The sequence below is a fragment of the Ornithorhynchus anatinus genome, chromosome 2, assembly GCF_004115215.2.
Source record: "Ornithorhynchus anatinus isolate Pmale09 chromosome 2, mOrnAna1.pri.v4, whole genome shotgun sequence".
NCBI lineage: Eukaryota > Metazoa > Chordata > Mammalia > Monotremata > Ornithorhynchidae > Ornithorhynchus > Ornithorhynchus anatinus.
Window position 1 is genome coordinate 37,388,133 of NC_041729.1, and position 16,526 is coordinate 37,404,658.

The 16,526-nt window shown below is 51.9% G+C and overlaps 1 protein-coding gene across 9 annotated transcripts in view; it reads left to right on the plus strand.

Annotated features, from left to right (window-relative positions):
• Positions 1-13,017, plus strand: part of TNRC18 (trinucleotide repeat containing 18) — a 111,820-nt gene extending 98,803 nt beyond the window's left edge. For 8 of the 9 annotated variants that reach the window (XM_029054775.2, XM_029054793.2, XM_029054784.2 and 5 more), the window contains 9 exons: positions 1,430-1,547; positions 2,769-2,844; positions 3,366-3,474; positions 4,639-4,755; positions 6,242-6,406; positions 7,759-9,158; positions 10,404-10,640; positions 11,336-11,410; positions 12,719-13,016. In XM_029054775.2, coding sequence (XP_028910608.1) covers positions 1,430-1,547; positions 2,769-2,844; positions 3,366-3,474; positions 4,639-4,755; positions 6,242-6,406; positions 7,759-9,158; positions 10,404-10,640; positions 11,336-11,410; positions 12,719-12,925 — 2,504 coding nt within the window. In that variant the 3' untranslated portion in view covers positions 12,926-13,016. Of the gene's footprint in view, positions 1-1,429; positions 1,548-2,768; positions 2,845-3,365; positions 3,475-4,638; positions 4,756-6,241; positions 6,407-7,758; positions 9,159-10,403; positions 10,641-11,335; positions 11,411-12,718 lie in introns of all 9 variants that reach the window. The other variant, XM_029054808.2, reaches the window with a different exon arrangement.
• The last annotated feature ends 3,509 nt before the right edge of the window (positions 13,018-16,526 follow it).

The window sequence follows — 16,526 nt, forward strand, 5'->3', positions numbered from 1 at the left end:
ATTGTTTGACCTTTGGCGCATCATATTGCCAAGTCATCAGGTTCGTTTTAAAACTAAGTGAACAGACCAACCTCAAGGGATGGGTGGTGCCGAGCCCAGCTGGGTAATCGACAGTGCCTCATATAACCATTCCAGAAATGTGCTTTCGTCCTTGGATTTATGGAGTCCACCCATCAGAAAGGAAGGAAAGGGACCCACCTGTTGTGTGTTTCATCAGTTTCTCTGGACTCAGATCTATGGAATTGGAGTTTTAATCCCTACTCTGCCACTCACGCAATTGTATGCCAGGATACATCACTCTCCACATCTGGTGCTTCTTGTAAAATGGGGACTGATCCAGGAAGTTGATGAAATTACTATAAAACCCCTAGAAAACTTAGGGTTACTAAAAGCCTCAATAATCCCCTAGGAAACTAAAAATCTCTAAAACTACATGGCACCAGAGTCTGATGGAAATGAAAAGAAGCAGTAAAATCCCTAGAATTTGGAGAATTGGGGCTGATAAATTGGTGCTGTGGAAAGTTGAGTCTGGGTCTGCAGCTTTGAAAACAAGAATCCCAAACAGATCTGTTCACCGTAACCTGTTTCCCCTCAGAAAACCAGAATTTGCTCAATGCTCTTGGCCAGAAAGCCACTCGCCTAGGTTCCAGTGGCGAGTCAAGATGGATACCAGTGACCTGGAAAGGGGAAAGATGAATTGGAGGTGCTGTTAGTGTCCTGGGCCTCCCTGTGTCCCTAAGGAGTGAGCCAGCTAGCTAGATGAACTCCAGTCAGTAGGGACTATCTAAGATAGATTAGCCAGTCCCTTTGCTCTCCTCCTTCTGGCCGCTTGCCTTTTGGCCACTTTATGCCTCTCATTATCACCTCTACTGGAGAGTAAGCCAGGGAAATAAAAGGAACTGGAACTCCAACCAGTCCACTTTGCCCTTTGTTAGCAGTGCGGGTACAAGGTTTGGCAGTGGAAACTGTTGGCTCCACTAAGATTTTTTTCTTTTTGGTTTTTGTGTGGATTCCATTGACCCGTGTTCTTGCATTCCCCCCATAGTTGGCTGAGTGATGATATTTTCATTCTGTGCTTGGGTCGGAGGCAATTCTGCAAAGGGCGCAATTTTAAAAGATCAAATAAATACACAAATGGGAGCTGGCAGTCAGCATCTGCTCTCTGCAGGCTGCTCTCCTGACCAGGGCTGTTGAAACTAGGGCGAAGATCCCGCCTCCTGCAGAAGGGAAGTGAGCTGCATTCTAATTGCGGCTCCCTGCGTTCTGCTGAGCTCGAAAGCTGACACTCATCTGGTGACAGGCAATAAATCCTGCCCACCACCCGGGTGCTGTGATTCCACGCTGACTCTTGCAGTTCTTTCTAGGGCAGGCCAGGAGCTGGGGACTGAATGGGCCAGCTAATTCTCCGTGTTCCCTCCCTGCCCCGCAGCCCCCCGGTCCTGCATCATCGACAAGGATGAGTTGAAAGACGGCCTGCGGGTCCTCATCCCCATGGATGACAAGCTGCTCTATGCCGGTCACGTGAAGACGGTGCACTCCCCTGACATGTGAGTAAAGGGGCTGTCTCCTGCCCTAAGCTGACCTGACTTGCTACGTCCAGACAGGAGTCTCTTGGGAGGTACCAGGCTAAGATTTCCCGGAGTGGATGACTTCTAGGTTCTGAAGTCCCCTAGACTTCATTCTTGGGACACCTGAGAGGAGCCTTAAGAGGGCATATGCCAACTCACTAAGCCAGACAGGGTCCTGCAGACATCCTTGAGGGGTGCTGTGACCCAAATTCCTGGGATCTCCTTTGGGGGGCAGGGAGGCAGCACTTTTTTTTAATGGTATTTAAGTGCTTATTATGTGTCAAACACTGTTCTAAGCACTGGGTAAGCACAAGTTAATTAGGTCAGACAGGGCCCCTCTCCCACAAGGGGCTTCCAGTCTAAGTAGCGGGGAGAAGAGGTATTCCCATTTTACAATTGAGGAAACTGAGGCACAGAGAAGTTAAGTGACTTACCCAAGGTCACACAGCAAGCAATTCACAGAGCCAGGATTAGAACCCAGGTCCTTCTGACTCCGAGGCCCGTGCTCTCTCCACTAGCCCCCACTGATTCTCTTCGTGCCCAGAGCTGCAAAACCCCAGACCTGACTCTCATGTGTGCTCGCTTGAACATTTGACAAGGGCCATCCCCACTCTTCTCCATGATTCAGGGCTGGAGCGTTAAAGGGGCTCATCACCCTCCACCCTTACCCTAGGAGAAATTGTCACCGACTGGAGAAATCCAAACATTTCCTGATTACTCCTGCTCTGTTGCCTCTCCGAGCTTAGAAGGACAGGATCAAAAAACATTAATGAAAAGAGAGAGAGAGGAACAGAAAAGAGAAACAAAGAGAGAGATGACTAAGGGGAGGAGGCAGAAGAGGGGTGGGGAGGGGCAAGCCGGGATGGTTCTAAAGAGCCTCCGAGAAGGGTCAGAGGTGGTGAATGAGCAGAGAAGAAACATTTCCCTCTTAGAGCTATCTGGGTGCAGGCAGCTGTGTCCTCTCCAACTGGTCATAAAGGAAAGGAGGACCTCCTTCTTCAGCAACCTCACTAAGACCTCAGAGCCAGGAACCGTCCTGGGAGGTGGGGCAAGAGAGGGGTGGGCTTAGTGGGGTCAGAGCTCGGGAGGAGGGGATCAGCATGAAGGGGAGTTAGGGGGAGCCGGTGTCTGAGGACTCAGCCTCACTCTGTTCTGAGGAGAAGCGGAGGCCTGCTTCATGGGTGTACTGTCTCGTTTCAGCTACCGAGTGGTGGTGGAAGGAGAGAGGGGCAACCGTCCCCATATCTACTGTCTTGAGCAGCTCCTGCAGGAAGCGGTAAGTGTTGCTTGTTCTCTCATCGAGTTGGGGACCAAAGCTGGGGAAGAGCCTGGTGGAGGGAATTTGAGGCCTATTCTTGTCCAAGGGCCCCATCTTGGATGCTTTAGCAAAGATGGGGAAGAGACCAGAGGGGTTCAGCATTTTCAGGAGCCTGGTTCCTGTAAGAAGGGCCATGAGCTGTGTTTGGATTACCTGGTCCCCTGGGGACTGTGAGGTTGGTGCGTTATTGGCAGTGTCTCCCCTTTGCCAAGGGTGACTGTACATAGAGACTATAGGACAATGAGTGCCAAAGAGGCTAGGTCTGCTTGAAGCCGGGGATCCCAAGGAGAGGTAGGGGGCTGTTAATAAGAGTCCTGTCCAGTAGGGTCTTGGGAGGAGCAATCACTTGTCCCCTCAGGTCACATTTTGCCAACTCAGTGACAGAAAACAGCTTGTTCAGGGCAGCTCCTGGCATGGGGGTGGGGTGGGGGACTGCGAGGGGTATACTAAGCTGCTTGTCCTATCGCTCCCTCCTACAGATAATAGATGTGAAGCCACCCTCAGTCAGGTTCTTGCCAGAAGGTACCAGAATCGCGGCCTACTGGAGCCAACAGTACCGCTGCCTCTATCCAGGCACCGTTGTTCGAGGTAAGATGGTGCCCAACTAAAGTCCAGCATCCCCTCATTCCCGTCAGACAGCCAAAGGTGTGGCTCAGAGATCAGCTCTAAGATACATCAGCTTCAGCATGGACCATCTCTCCTGCTCCCAGCTAACTAGCTCTCCTTCTTCCTCTGGTTATCAATGAGTCAGTACCGTTTACTAAGCACTTCCCCTATGCAGAATACTGCACTTAATGCTTTGGAGAGTCCAATCATGTTAATAGGCGTGATCAGTCAATCAACACGTCATATTCATTGAGTGTTTACTGTGTGCAGAACACTGTATTAAGCGCTTGGGAGAGTACAATGTAACAGAATTGGTTCAGTGAGCTCCATTCTCTGGAGGAGTGGATCTAGTGGATTTTTGGAAATAATAGCTTTTCACCCCCGTCTCCCTCCTGGTCTGGCTTCTCGGTCCTTGCTGTTCCCGGTCTCAAGGAGTAGTAGTAGCTCCAATAGGGTTTATCAAGCTCCCACACTGGAGCTGTGAATGGGGGAAAAAAGTATAGGCTCACAGTGTCAGCTGGGAGTCGCCACCTGAAACACGGACCAGACTTGGGCTAAGCCCTTGAAAAAGAATACCTGGAGGGGGTGGGGATGGCGACGGAGCTGAAGAGGCCACTTTACTATTCACCCCTCCCCCAGCCCCACATCACTTATGTCCCTATCCACCTGTAATTTATTTTAGTGTCTGTCCCCACCTCTAGCCTGTAAATCCTTGTGGGCAGGGATCTTCTTTACCTATTTTTTTGTATCATACTCTCCCAAGCACGTGGTATAGTGCTCTGCACACAGTAAATGTCCAATCAATTTGATTGATTGATTGAATGAAATGAAAAATGGTGCCGAAGAGATGGAAGCATAGGGAAGTGTGAGGCAGAAATCTTGGCTTAGAAGGTGCCAGACACATGGGTCTCTGAGGCTGTCCTGAGTCTGGAGCAGTCCGACTTCTCAGAGTTTGTCGGGAGGAAGGGAATGGGGAAGAACTGCTTTGGGGCTTGGCCCTAAGACCTAAGAGGGGTTGGTGGCCCAGGCAAGCTCACAACCGCCAAATCGCTGCTCAGACAGAGCCTCTGACTCTCCCTGAAGGATCTTTCTGAAAGTCTGGGAATTTTGCTGCCACTCACATAGTCTCTCCTGATTTTTTCTCAGGGTCCCTGGATCAAGAAGAAGATGGGGATCTGATCACAGTGGAATTTGATGACGGGGACACCGGGAGGATTCCCTTGTCTCATATTCGTCTCCTACCTCCAGAGTATAAAATTCAGTGTAAGTTCGGGCACCTGCTGCCTGCTCCCTCCTTCCTGTCCTTTCTCTCCCCAGCTACACCCCCAAGGTCCACCCCCAATTGCTCCCCAGGTGAATTGCAGCCTCTCCGCTCCTGCTTCTAGCAATTTGAACTGGTTTGGAAGAGATCATCTGGTTTCACCCCTGCCTCCTGCCAGCGTTGGGAAAGTTAACTTCCATGAACAGGGCTCTCTTGTTCATGAATGGTTAGGGCACCCCAGGCCATATGTAGAGCACAGAGACATGAAGGCAGAGGGAATCCCTACAACGTCCATGTTTCTGGACATCCTCTTTCATCCCTGGACTGACCAAACTCTGTAAGACCCTTCATTGAAGGGAAATGGACAGTAGGTTTCTTAACTCTTCCTAGAGTGTCTATTTTCTGGGGGCCTATTTGCTCTGGTGCCTCCACAAAAGCACAGTATGAGTCCGGTAGGGGCTGGAAATCCGGAGCCAAGTACAAATCTTTTAGCTCTAACCGGAGCCTAGCCTGGCCCTGGCCAACCCCCTCCTAGAGTCGATCCCTGATGTTTGGAATAATGTTCTGGCTCAGCTGGAAAGTACCCACATATAGGGGGCTAATAATAATAATAATTGTGATATTTGTTAAGCGTTTGCTATGTGCCAGGCATCATACTAAGGACTGGGCTGGTTACAAGCAAATCAGGTTGCACACAGTCCCTGTCCCACGTGGGGTCTCACAGTCTCAATCCCCAGTTTACAGATGAGGTAAATGAGGCACAGAGAAGCGAGGTGACTTGCCCAAAGTCACACAGTAGACAAGTGGCAGAGCCAGGATTAGAACCCATGACCTTCTGATTCCCAGGCCTATACTCTATCTACTATGCCATGTTGCTTCTCATGCCAGGCTTTATTGGGCATGTGTGATTAAACCTGGGGCTCCTGCAAGTTATAGTCCCAGCAGCCCACAGGAACAACTGCCAACAAGGGCTGTTACCCCACGTGCCCAGTTGGCTGCCATTCCCCTGGCCTCAGACCAGGGCACCTGATCCCACCCAGTTTGGTGCCAGCCTAACCCAGCCCTGCAGGCTCAGGATCCTTAACACCTCCATGCCAGGGCTGGCCTGGGCCGAGAGACAAGTACATTCAAAAATGAAAAAGAAGCAGAGCAACAGCCAGGTAGAGGTGGCTCGAGTGGAGGCAGTGAGCAACCAAAGCTGGTTTATCCCCAGCAGTTACAAATCCTCCTCTCTCCCCGGCTCAATTGACCTCCACAATGAGATAGGCCCAGATTCTCTGGGGAGCACTGACACTACCCCAGTATCTCTGGGCCCTGAGCTGGGGGTTGTAAACATGGAGGTTCTCCAAGAAATGGGATTCCAGAACTGGGATTTGGCCCTTGAATATTGATTTTCAGGCAAAGGTGATGCAAGCAGCTGTCCCAGGCCAGGTTGGCTCCCGCACCATCCTGCTGGGTCCTGACTTTCTCCCTCCTGAACCACTTTAGGTGCTGAGCCATCCCCCGCCCTTCTGGTACCCAGTGCCAAGCGCCGCAGCCGCAAGTCCAGCAAGGAGACTGGCGAAGGAAAAGAATGCAGCACAATGGGGACCGAGGAGTCTGTGGCAAAGGCCAAAGGTCGCGGTCGGAAACCCAGTGTCAAAGCCAAAGTCGGTAGGTTGTCAGGACGGCTTGTGGTAAAGAGGGGCCCTGGGAGTCTTGTTTGGGACTCATTTCCCACCGTCTCCATCCCCAAAGAGCACCCTTTGTCTCTGGTCTGGGGCTGGGGGACTAGTAACCCTGACTAGAGAGTCTCCCAGCAGGCAGTAAGTCTCCTCTTTCCCTTCCTTCCCAGACAAGGCCCCACTGGAACCTGGCCCAAGGCCTCTCCCTACTGTCTGTGCCCCTGTCAGGTCATCAGGACTCCTTGATCAGCTCTCACTTCTCCCTTCTTCCTTCTCCCCAATCACCATTAGATTGGAAGCCCCGCTAGACTGTAAGGTCCTTGAGGGCAAGGATCATGCCCGTTGTTTTCTCCCAAGCACTTAGTATAGTACTCTGCACCCACATGACTGTTCAATAAGTATTATTGATTAATTGATTGGGGGTCCCTTTGTTGGTTTGCTTCCTGCTTGGTCACTCCCCTGGAGAAGAACTGTAGGGGAGGTGGTGTTGGGTATCGGCCTCAAGGCCCCTGCCCCCTCTCCAAGAGTGAATAATAGATCTTGGCTCTCTCCTTGGTTGGTCATTTCCAGATGCAGCTAAAAAGAGAGCAGCCGCTGACATGGCAGCCAGAAGGGGAAGGCAGGGTAGCTCTAAGTTCTACTTTCTTGATTACTAGGAAGAGAAAGCTCTATCAGTGGCCTCACATTTCTGCTTCTCTAGGAGATGGCTGCAAAATATAGTAGCCTGTGCGAGTGCCAGGAACAGGCAAGGCCCAGATCTAAACACCAAATGTCTCTCCATTCCTTTCTCTCCACACATGGATTTGTTTATCTAATATAAAATTGCCCCTCCACCCAAAGATTTCAAACCCATGACCACCTTAGTCTGGCCTCTGCTAAGAGTAAGGCCCTAATCAATAGGTGCCTCTTGGGGGCAGAGGGGAGAGAGGAGGGAGAGAGAGAAAGAAAAATGGAATAATAAAAGGAAAATGAGAAAAGAGTCAGAGGAAGTAAGAAAGGAGTGGGAGAAAATACCTCCACTTTGGAGCTCATTTTAGGAGATAAGGGGATGTACGGTGAGGGATTGAGTGAGAGTTTTTCCTCCAGCTATCCAGTGATGTACCAGGTGTACATCTCTGTACCCTCCACCACTGGCCTTATCTGAAATTTGTTTTCATGTCTGTCTCCCCCACTACACTGTAAACTCCTTATGGGCGGGGATCATGTCTACCAATACTATTGTATTGTACTCTCCCAAGTACTCCGCGACAGTAAGCACTCAGTAAATGCCAGTGATTGATTGATTATACCCACCACCTCTCCCTGGGCCTTTCAGTGAGTTTTCTTTCTGCCCCTTTCCAGAAGAGGCGGTAGTCCTGGAGGAAGCAGGTCCAGGTGATTCTTCAGTGAGTGTCTCTGGAGCTCAGGAGAAGCCCCCTAGCCTGGGCAAACAGAACTCCAAGAGTTCAAGGAAGAGTCAGCCATCTCTACCAGACCCTCCCTCCGCTCTACCCGAGGAGAAACGCAACAAAGCCAACAAAGTCAAAATGACAGCCAAGCTGCACGGCCCCCCACCCCCTTTCCAGCCGCCGGTATTTGGCGGCAACATGATGAGTGGCGAAGCGTATGGCGAAGTGCCAGGGCCTCTGGGCACCTTTGGGGCCACCGACAATCCAACCAGCAAAACCAAAGCGAAGAAGGGAAGGTCTGGGGAAGAGCCGGGGTTCAACCTGGCACCCAAGGGGCAAAGGAAACCATCAGACAGCGAGGTCCTTATCAAGTTAGACCACGAAGGGGTGACGTCACCTAAAAGCAAGAAGACCAAGGAGGCCATGATGCTGATGGAGGACTCTGGTCTGGGGAACCGGAGGGAGAGCAAAACCCTCCTGGGGCTCGGCTATCCCTCAGTTACGGGAGGTCAAGTCAAATCTAAATCCTCCAGGGCCAAGGCCACGAATGCAGAGTCGTTGGCAGCTAATTTTGGAGGCAAGTTTGGAAACTCCGGGGACTCTCTGGCACCCGAGAAGGACCAGGGAGACAAAGCGGTGACGGAGGCGGCGGATGAATCTGAGAGCAACAGTAGTGGCGGCAGCAGCTCAGAGACAGAAGGGGAGGAGGAAGAGGAGGGAGAGGGGGAGGAGGAGGGGGAGGGAGAGGAAGAGGGGGGAGGAGGGAAGAATGGCGGTGACCCCCAGGAAGACAGCAGTTCTTCCAGTTCCCGGGCATCCACCCCGCTCTCCTCGTCCAACTCTTCCTCCTCTTCCAGCAGCAGCTCGTCCTCCTCGTCCTCCTCTTCCTCCTCTTCTTCTTCCTCCTCCTCTTCTTCCTCCTCCTCCTCTTCGTCGTCCTCCTCCGCCTCCTCCACCTCTTCCTCCTCCAGCTCCAGCTCCTCATCCTCATCCACGACAGACGAAGACTCCTCGTGCAGCTCGGACGATGAGACAGCCGAGGCCCAGCCCAGCTCTTCCGCCCCGCCGGCTCTCCCCACGAAGCAGGCCAAGCCTCCGGGAAAATCCTCCCGCGCCTCCTCTCACCCTCCCAGCCAGAAACAGAAGCAGCAGCAGCAGCAGCCACCACCCCCCCAGCAGAAGCCACCGCCCGGGGGCAACAAGAGCCGACCCAAAAAGCGGGAGGGAATACACCTGCCCACCACCAAGGAACTGGCCAAGAGGCAGAGACTCCCATCTGTGGAGAACCGACCCAAAATTGCCGCCTTCCTCCCCGCCCGGCAGCTGTGGAAGTGGTTCGGCAAACCCACGCAGGTAATGCTGGCAACCGCTAGCCTGGGACCCCTGACCCAATTACCCTCCATGCTCTGCCTGCACTGGTTCCCAGCCCCTTCGGTCATCATGGAGTCGGGGACAGCTCCAACAGGCCCTGCAGCTCAGCCCTCCGGAGAAGCCCCCCTTCCCTTTGGGAGTAAAATGGATGACACTGGCGTTCTGGGCCAGTGGGTGAAGGGAGCTCTCTGCCGGGCCAGGAGAAGACACTAGGGCTTTCCGCACCTGTGAATATGTATCATAGAGAGGCAGACAGGGTGCTTCACTTGAATCTTGGTTTTTTGTTGCTCTTTCCTCCTTCCCCCCAATCAGAGCTCAGATTCTGCTGGAGGGTCAGCTGGGGATCTTTTGATCTACTTCTCTGCCCCCACCCTTTTTGTGGCAGAAAGGCAATATGAATCTGAAAAAGGCAATATGACTCTGAGGAGGTGACCACCAGTACTGCTGAGGCCAGGCACCTGTCATCCCCCAAGGCCCTGTGAATCAACTAAATTAATGACCTTATCCAAAAACCCAGTTCCTGCCGCAGCTAGCCAAGCTGAGACTTCTGAGAGTAAGGATGATAGCCCTTGGGGTTTACATCGGCGTGAGAAGCAGCGTGCCCTAGTGGATAGAGCATAGACCTTGGAATCTAATCCCGGCTCTGCTGTTTCTCTGCTGTGTGACCTTAGGCAAGTCACTTTACTTCTCTGTGCTTCAGTTCCCTCATCTGTAAAATAGGGAGTAGGACTGTGAATCTTCTATGGGACGTGGACTTTGTCAGGTCTGATTTTCTTGTATCTACTCCAGCTCTTAGTATAGTGCCTGACACATAATGAGTGCTCAACAAATACCATATTAAAAAAAGTACTTATATATATATAGACACAAATATATAAAGAATATACATGTAAAATAATATGTATATATTTTATATATGTATACACATATATATAATGAATATGTAAAATACAAATAATATGTATATCAGGTCTTTTCATTCATAAAATGCCAAATATTTTCTCATTTATTCCATCATTAAGTGAGGACAGAAGGTGAGGCTTATCCACCATTGTACAGAAGGGAAAGCCAAGGCCCAGAGGAGGACTGGCTGGCAAAACCAGGGCTAGTTAATAGCTCTTCTAGCTTCCAGTGCCTCACTTTGGCCAAGTCTTCAGAAGTTTGGTAAAGGATATCGTGGCACATGTCACCTGTCACTCATTCACCTTTGTTTCTGCAACCCCACAGAGGCGGGGCATGAAGGGGAAGGCCAGGAAGCTCTTCTACAAGGCGATCGTGCGTGGCAAGGAGATCATCCGTATCGGAGACTGTGCCGTCTTCCTCTCCGCTGGCCGGCCCAACCTGCCATACATCGGACGCATCCAGAGCATGTGGGAGTCTTGGGGGAATAACATGGTGGTTAGGGTGAAATGGTTCTACCATCCTGAAGAAACCAATCCTGGCAAGAAACTCAACGAAGGCAAGGTAGGTCCCTCCGCAAGCAACCTGTGTACTTGGGAACCCATTTTGGGAAGCTAGGCTCTGTCAAGGGGCAGCAAGAGGGAGGCCCATGAGGGACATGGACTGTGCCCAACCTCATTATCTTGTATCTACCCCAGTGCTTAGTACAGTGCTTTGGCACATATACCACTGTTATATTCATAAGAGGGAAAGAAACTGTTCAGGGGTTGAGTGGGGATAGAGAAATCTAGAATGACTCAGCTAAAGGCCATCCTCAATTAAAGCTTTAGGTGGGTCACCTGCAGACATGCTCTAAATGCCCCTCTCTAAAAGCACTCATAGACACTTGGGATAATGAGAACTGGAAACAGAATCCTAGATCTGGGAAGGACCATAAGAAGTCATCTGGTCCAGTGACCTGCTTCCAACCTGATAAATGTTTGAAGACCACACTATTGCCACTTTTGTAGTGTCACTTTCTGTAAAGCTCTAAAGGATTGGGTCTGTAAGGACAACAGTAACAAGTCTCCCCCTCTAGACTATAAGATCTTTGTGGGCAGGGAAGGTGTCCACCAACTCTGTTGTATTGAACTGTCCCAAGCACTTAGTACTGTACTCTGAATACAGTAAGAGCCCACTAAATACTACTGATTAATTGACTGATTCGATCCTGTTTTCTCTCACTCCTTTCCCCTTGGGGTCCCCATCTGGGCAAACAGCGCTGGGATCAGAAATCGGGCAGAAGCCTTCCCGCAGCTCTCCAAGGATCCAACCAGAGGAAGGACTTCATGGAGGTAATTCCCGCCTCGGACAGAAACCGAGCCCTTCCCTGATGGAGCTGGGCATCCTGCATGCATGGCCCTACCCTGGCAGGAAGCTACTTCCTTGGCAAGGAGGCGGGAACAAGGGACTTAAATAGATAGAGCCAGTTCTCTTGGGTGAGGTCATGCTGTCAACTCCAAGGGGATCCAGGTGTCCCTTCCACTTCCAAACCCCAGGACCAAAGAGACTTTGAGCTCTCCTCTCTCTGTCTCTCTCTCTTTCTGCCATAAGCGAGAAGAGTTGCTTCAATAGTTGGCCAGCTAGAGAACATTTCCCCCCAAACCCCTCTTAAATTCCCCCAGTTTGTTGCAGGACAGCTTTCCAACCTCCAAACCTTCCCTGGACTGGTTCCAAGCTGCAGTGGGAATTTTACAGTGTCAAAGACTCCCTGAAGCCCCTGTCTCTTGTACCCTACACTTACCTGGGAAAGGAATTTCCCAGGACTCGGTGAAACCAATCTCCCTAGGACACACGTCTTTGCTCTCTCACTCTTGGTAGGTCTAGAACCCAGCCCCCAGGCATTTCCTCCAGCCTGCTGTGCAAGGCTCAACCAGGACCGAAGGGACACTCACACCCCCTTGACTTCCTCTCTTCCAGAGTGGGAGGGAGGTCCAGTGGGTTAGGAGGCAGGAGTCCAGCTGTGGCCTAATAGAAAGAGCATGAGCCTGGGCGTCAGGGGACCTGGGTCCTAACCCCTGCACTACCATTGGCCTGCAGTGTAACTTTGGACAAATCACTCAACTTATCTGTCCCTCAGTTTCCTCATCTGTAAAATGGGGTTTCGATACCTATTTTCCCTCTCCCTTAGACTGTGACTGCCATGTGGCACGGGGATTGTGTATGAACTTATCTTGTATCTACCCCAGTGCTTATTACAGTGCTTGGCACAAAGTAAGCGCTTAACCAATACCACAATTATTCTTATTGTTGGAGGGCCCCATTGGCTCTGCCGGTGGCCAGAGTCTTTTCTCCTCAGCCTGGAGAGGATTCCCTTTTCCCCTCCCTCTCTCCCACCGCCGTGGAGACTGATTCTCCCAGAGTTCATACTAGCACCTAGAGAGTCTATCTTGCCCGTGAGGAGCAGCTTCAGCTCTGGAAGAGCCTGGCCAGCCTCAATCCTGGCATCAGACTGACCCGCGGCTCTGCTCCCCATCAGGGGCGAGTGGTCAGAATCCCGCTCTCCCGACTGCCCCTCTGCACCCCGGGACCGTGGCTCACCAATCTGCTGTGTTTTCTCCTCTTCCTCTTCCCCACTCCACCTCGCCCCTACCCCGGTTCAGAGGGCGCTGTACCAGTCCTCGCATGTGGATGAAAATGACGTCCAGACCGTCTCCCACAAGTGTCTGGTGGTGGGCCTCGACCAGTACGAGCAAATGCTGAAGACCAAGAAGTACCAGGACAGCGAAGACCTGTACTACCTAGCTGGGACCTACGAGCCCACCACCGGCATGATCTTCAACACGGACGGCGTCCCGGTCATTTGCTGATCGCCTGGGAGAGGGAGCAATTCAGGGACGTGTCCTGCCAGGCCGGAATCCGGTCCTCCCCGGGATGGGGGTGGGGGGGATGGGGCGTGGGGGGGGAGAGGGGAAGGGAGGGTTGGGGGGGGCGGGCGGGAGAACCGGAGGGACCCGGACGAAGAGGCAACGCTCGACAGACGACATGATTGTTTCTTGAACTTTCCTGACCTCGGGGGTCTCACAAGGAGGCGGGGCTCCGAGACGGAGGGAAGCGACCTGAGCTGAGACTGAGACAGCACTGAGGACGCCCCGCCAGCCCTTTCCCCCGCACAGAAGGGGCTCTCGCTGCCTTTCCTCCCCTGGAAACAGGGAGTTCTTGTGATCACTGCCACAGGGGAAGATGCGTGCATGCACATGTGTGCACGCGTGTGTGTTTGCGTGCATGGGTGGGTGAGAGAGTGTGTGTGTGTGTATGTTTGTGTGTGTGTGTGTGTCTCTCCAGCCTCCATTAGAATTCTGAGGTGCCCTGGGCTGGGGACACCTGGTAACCATCAGGGTATATCTGACGCCTCCTTCCCACCCTGGGCTTGGTCTTCTGGGGAAACATCCGGTTGGGCCGACGGGCCGCGGGAGAGGGAGGCAAGTCTTATCTCGAGCACCTTGAACCTGCCCTTGGCTGCAGGGTCGAAGGCAGGGGCGATTCATCTCAGGCAGCTGCTCAGTGCCCAGGGCGGCTCCCCCAGGAGCCAGGGGCCGAACGGACAGCATGTTGGGAAAGGAGGCGCCCCGAGGCCGAGCTCTCATCGGCCGAGGCCCGTCGGGGGGGCCTGGCAGGGTGAGGATGAACCACGAGACTCTGAGAGGCTGAGACACAGGGCCCCCGCACCACCCCAAGATGCCTGCAATCAAAAAAAAAAAGGTGGGGTTTTCTTTCTTTTCTTTTTTTTTTAAAGAGCTGTAATCTGAGAGTATCTATCTCGGGGTGGGTGGGGAGGGATGGGTTTAATGGAACCAAAATGACCATTCAGGATATGAACTGCATGAGAATTCTTCCCCTGCAAGGATGCTCCAATGTCATAATCCATTTGCTGGGGTGGGGAGGGCTAGTTCAGAGCCCGAGAGGTGTCTGGGGTCTGGGTAAGGGGCTGGGGCGGGGGGGGGGGGTGGTCCCTTTAGGCTGAGCCTGCAGCCCTTCGCAAGCAGTAGATGTGTGTGGGAGGGGGTCAGCAAGAGGGAACCTGAGGCTTGGCCCTGACGAGCTGCTAGCAAGGCCCATCTGGTCCCGCGTGGCCCCGTCCCCGTGGGAAGACCCACCCCCAGACATCAGGGTCCACCTGGCAGCCGACTGCCAGGCCAGCCTGGCCTCGGAGCCGGCGACAACAGCGATGGAAGGGGTGGAGCGGCACAATTCCCACCCCCTTGCACTTAGACCCGCTCAAGAAATGCACTGAATAGTGCCCCACGCCTTCTTGGAGGTGTTTCCCCCACCCAACCTCTCCCCTCATTACCCCCCAACAACCTCCCTGGGCACAGGCCAGCAAAAGGGTGACTTCATCTCTCCCTGTGGGGAGCTGCTGGAGGAGATCGACCTTTGAACCATTTGCTCTGCTACTTTTGATGAGCCCTAGGGAAGGAAGCCTGTGGGGTGAGGAGGGGGAACCCCCGTCCAACCAACCTCACCACGCTCACACTACGAAGAACCACAATGGTGCTGAATTGTCACCCCTTCCCTCCCCGCCCTCCCTCCCCTACTCACCCATCCTCCCTCCTCTACCCCCAATCAGGGCTCTCTCAAGAACCTGGTGGAAATTACTGTTTCTAAACTGTACAGTTTTAATGTACCGAAAAAACTCTTTAGCCCACCTGTATAATACGTCTTTAAATGGATTCAACTTTTTAATTATATATAAATATAAATATATATAAATATATATATAAATATAAACTTTTTAAAACTGTGAAAAAGTTATGAAATTATAAAGCGAACACAGTCTGACGTTAAGAATATTATTTTTTATTTCCTGTTGGATTGTGAGTGTAGAATCATCTGGGATCACCCACCTCACTTTCACGCACACTTCCCACCCCGAGCCCCTCCTCCCCCTCCCTTCCATGCCTAAAAGTGTACTGTACTCACCCCAACCAACTGTGTGCGGAAATTACAGAAAAACGAGAAAGAGAGAGAGAGAGAGAGAAAGCGAGAGAGAAAGCGAGAGAAAGGAACATTTTTATGCTCGTGCCCAATAGAAAGCACTTATCTAACCCAACGCCTTCTATGAAACACAAGGGTTTGTCCAGACAATCGTGAGGAAAGGAGAGCCAGGCTTTCATTTTGTTTTGTGGGGGGGATGTCTTTTTGTTTTGAAAAAAATTTTTTTGAATTTTGTTTGTTGGCGAATTCCGTGTGATCTTTTTTCATAAAAAAAATTCAATTGAAAAAAAAATAACCAACCGATCTTCTCTGTCCTGGTTTTTCCTGTGGGTTTCTGGGTGCCCCTATCCAGGGCTGGAGGGTACAGTGGGGGCAGGTGGGGGGAAGCTCTCTGAGGGCAGGAGATGGTATGGGAGGCAGCGACTGCCCTGGGAGAGAGACTGGCCGCACTGAGCAGGCAGGCGGTATGACCAGAGGGCGGGGTGGATGGCAGACAGATCTCGTGCAGGAGAACGGAGCTGGCATCTCCAGAGTGGCTGCCGAGGGGGCGGGCTGGGGCGGGAGGGGGCTAGGAGGGCTAGAGCTGGATGCACTGTCATACAGAAAAGGGTGACAGAGTAATAATTAATAATTGTGGTATTTGTTACTATGTGTCAGGAGCTGTTCTAAGTGCTGGGGTTGATACAAGATAATCAGTTTGGACACAGTCCTTGATCCACATAGGTGTCACGGTCTTAATCCCCATTTTACAGATGAGATACCTGAAGCACAGAGTAGTGAAGTGACTTTCCCAGGATCATACAGCAAACAAGTGGCAGAGCTGAGACTAGAACCCAGCTCCTTCTGACTCCCAGGCCCATGCTCTATTCACTAGGCCACGCTGCTTCTCTAAGTAGAAAGGGCTGAGAGACCAGCCCCATTGGCCCTTTTTGGTTAGAGTCGATTGGATGAGAGCTGTCCCCATCAGGCGGGGGGAAAAGTGAAGGACTTAATCCCCATTTTAAATGAGGCACGGCCAAGTTAAGTGACTTGCCCCAAGTCACACAGCAGGCGTGGCAGAGTCAGGATTAGAACCCAGGTCCTCTGACTTCCGGACCTGTGTTCTTTCCCCTAGGCAAGAAGCAGCATGGTGTAGTGGATAGAGCATGGGCCTGGGAGTCAGAAGGTCATGGGTTCTAATCTCGGCTCCACCACTCATCTGCTGTGTGACTTGGGACAAGTCACTTTGTTTCTCTGTGCCTCAGTTCCCTCGTCTGTAAAATGGGGATTGAGACTGTGAGCCCCACATGGGACAGGAACGGTGTCTAACCCAATTTACTTGTATCCACCCCGGCACTTAATAGAATTCCCAGGACATAGTAAGCACTTAACAAATGCCGTTATTATTATTACTAGGCCATGCTGCTTCCAACCTGTGCATTCTCTCACTGTTCTCAGTATGGTGTTCTGCGTAAAATAAGAGCTTAATAAATACTA